The sequence below is a fragment of the Triticum aestivum genome, chromosome 7B (assembly GCF_018294505.1).
Source record: "Triticum aestivum cultivar Chinese Spring chromosome 7B, IWGSC CS RefSeq v2.1, whole genome shotgun sequence".
Lineage (NCBI taxonomy): Eukaryota > Viridiplantae > Streptophyta > Magnoliopsida > Poales > Poaceae > Triticum > Triticum aestivum.
The window spans coordinates 141,067,727-141,070,802 of record NC_057813.1 but is presented as its reverse complement, the minus strand read 5'-3'; the positions used below and the strand labels follow the sequence as shown (position 1 = coordinate 141,070,802).

The 3,076-nt window shown below is 53.1% G+C and overlaps 1 protein-coding gene across 1 annotated transcript; it reads right to left on the bottom strand.

Moving 5' to 3' along the window:
• Positions 1-351: 351 nt before the first annotated feature.
• LOC123159713 (E3 ubiquitin-protein ligase SIRP1) lies at positions 352-1,762 on the bottom strand. Its single transcript, XM_044577528.1, has one exon. It carries the CDS (start codon positions 1,622-1,624, stop codon positions 728-730), a length of 897 nt encoding a protein of 298 aa, XP_044433463.1. The 5' UTR covers positions 1,625-1,762; the 3' UTR covers positions 352-727.
• Positions 1,763-3,076: the final 1,314 nt, after the last annotated feature.

Genomic DNA, 3,076 nt, shown 5'->3' with positions numbered 1-3,076 from the left:
ATAAAAGGCCAGCTGCTAGTTAACATGCATCACATTTTATTTCAAACCTACCAATTTCACGGTGTTCAAAATTTTGCAGTATAATCAATACCAATATATCCTTACAGAGTATATTTGCCTACAAGAAGTCAATTCGTATAGGAAATTAATCGAACAATGGCAAATACTTTCCCCAGTAAGTTCACTTTACTTGAATCGAACTTCATGCAAAGAAATATAAATCCTGTAGATTTTTTCTTGCAATGCTAGAGCATGGATACAAACTCTAGCCCATATGACAATAAGACACAGTGGTAACAAATAAACTACGAGCAAATAACCTGTTCATCACGTTCAGATATATAGACCATCTTTAAAAAATAACAACTCTCGACAAATAATTACAGTTGTACCCAAAAAGAGTGTACAAGGTACAAGACTTACAAAATTAACAACAGAAAACACATATATCACCAAACATATTAGCTAACAAGTTGGTCCAAAGTAAGTATAATAACTCCCAAGTTCCGCTACATATGAATGTTCATATGATTATAAGCTATTCCAGCTTACCATCGATCAACTAGCATAGAAGATAGAACACACAAGCAAATGTAACTCAACTAGTCCATATCACAGAACCAAAGTACTGGCTTCACTGCCACTGATCAGTCCACTAAGCAGTTCAATTCATGCTCCATGGACACTAGTCATCAGATGTTCATACCTTCAAACTCGATCTTCTGGCTCAATCAAAGAAGCCCTCAATCTCACGGGTCTCTGACACGACGGCATCAGATTCTGGGGGAGGTGGCCATTCAGACGATACAGTTTCTGTGCTATTCGCAGGTCCAGCACCTCCTTCCCCTGTCATCGCCTCTGCGAGCTGAGTAGGCGACGTCGCGGCCGGAGCCACTGCATCACTATTGGTGCGGATGCGGCGGCGGTTGGTCGTAAACCGGATAGTGATCTGTGTTGGTGGCGGATCCAGTTGCTGGGGCTCCACCCCCTCGAGGTTGGTGGGCGGGAGGCAAGAGCGGCAGACAGGGCAGGAATTGTGCATCTCCAGCCACTGCACGATGCAAACGGAGTGATAGAGGTGACCGCAGGGGAGCCTCCGCGCGGCGACGGCGAGAGGGAGGTCGTCCTTGCAGATGGCGCAGACAGAGGCGGGCTCGGACACCTCGACCGTCGGCAGGGCGGCGATGGACGCCGCGGGCGCCGGGGGCTGGCCCTGCCCACCGATGTGCCCCTGCTGCTGGAGCACGGACACCGCCGCGGCCGCGGCGGTGGCCACCGAGGTGGGATCGTCGTAGAGGCGGCGAACGAGGCGGGTGAGATAGGCCTGGGCAGCGGTGTGATCGATCCCGAGGTCGATGTCGTCGGGCTCCTCGGAGGAGTCGGAGAGGAATCCCGGTGGCGGGGGCGGCGGCGGTGGAGGGGACGAGGTTGACGGGTTAGGGTTCTCCTCGAGGAAGTCGCTGCGGCAACGGGGGCAGAGCAGTAGCCGCGAGGGCGTGGCGGCCGGCGCAGGGAGGGAGACGGTGGCCTGGCACTCGTAGCAGTAGAAGACGACGGGCGTGGCCTCCGTCTCCGCCCCCGCGGCCGCCGCGTCGGCCGGAGGAGGGGAGGACGCCGCCGACATGGCTCTCTCGGGCCGGTTGAGGGCTCCGCCTCCGGCCCGCCGGTCGTCGCTTCGGGTTTTCCTTTTTCTTCGTTTCTCCTCTCCCTGATGTGTTGTGGTGGGCGTGGTGATTGGGTGGGTGCCGTGCCATCGGCTCGGTTGTTTTGGGACTGCTTAACTATCGGCGGCCGCGCTGGGCCCGGGAGGGTCACACGAGATTAGGCTGGCGAGCCGGCCCACACGCAAGCCCTTTCTTCTTTGATAACTGCCCCGCCCGGAAGCCCGAGCCCCTTTTCAGACACCATATTATTTCTCAGAAAAGAAAAAGAAAAGCCCTAAAAAGGTCAATAATCTGCGCCGGTCGACCGATCTCATGCATGGACCGGCCACATTGCTAGTGGCACGATCCAAGCACGCAGATCCGTCTATTTTTTTTATTTTTTGTAGGAACAGATCCATCTAATTGGATTGATTGCTTCGATCACCATCTACCATGCAAGTAGGAGATGGAAACAAACAGAAAAAAGTCACCTCCACTTCTCTCGCTCCCTTCCTGTGTGGCCGTCACCGCTCCTTGTCGTGAAATTGTCGTCGGTGCTCCTCCCATGAAGTCGAGGTCACCATCGCTGGCAGCTCCCGGCTCTGTCATGAGCTACAGTCGCCATGTTCCCCGTCACAGCAATGTAACAACACCGTCGGCATCACTGACGCTCGTCGCACCACCGGTCTCCAATCGCAACTCCACATGCTGCTAGTTCAAGCGTCGTCGATGCCCGGTTCCAGCATCCGCGCCATCCCACCACAGCTTCGGCTCATGTCAATTGCAACACCCTTGGTTAATGCTTCGTGTTCTCCTTTTTCTTCGTTTCTCCTCTTCTTGTATGTGTTGTGGGGTGGTGGGTGGGTGTCGTGTCATCGCTTCAGTTTTTTTGGGAGTGCTTAACTATCGGCGGCTACGTAGGACCTGCGAGGGTCATGCGACATTAGGCTAACAAGTTGGTCACGCGCAAGCCCTTTCTTCTTTATAACTACCCCGCACGAAAGACCGAGCCCTTTTTTAGACATTGTATTCTCAGAAAAGAAATGGGAATACCCTAAAAGAAAGGCCAATAATCTGTGGCGTTCGACTGATATCATGCATCGATCGGTCACCTCACTGGTGGCAGGTGTTAGAAGGGTTAGAGCGGGATTGTTGCAGAATATGATGGATGTATTATTGAGCCTCGAGGGCGAGTATATATTGAGTACAAGACTTGAAGGGCAAGACGCCTCTCCTAGAGAAAAGGTAGGAGACAGATTACAAATCCTAGACTACCCATGTATCCCAAATATATTTCTAACACACACACCCCCCCCCCCCCGGCAGTCGTAGCGGCAGCATTGCGAACAACAGGAATGTCGCGGACGGTCAGACTGGAGAGAATAGCAGTCGATGGGCTGACATCCCCCCGCAGTCGTAGCGGGAGCGTCGTG

Excerpts from the sequence above, each read along its gene's own strand:
- LOC123159713 (XM_044577528.1), bottom strand. The coding sequence starts at position 1,624 with ATGTCGGCGGCGTCCTCCCCTCCTCCGGCCGACGCGGCGGCCGCGGGG.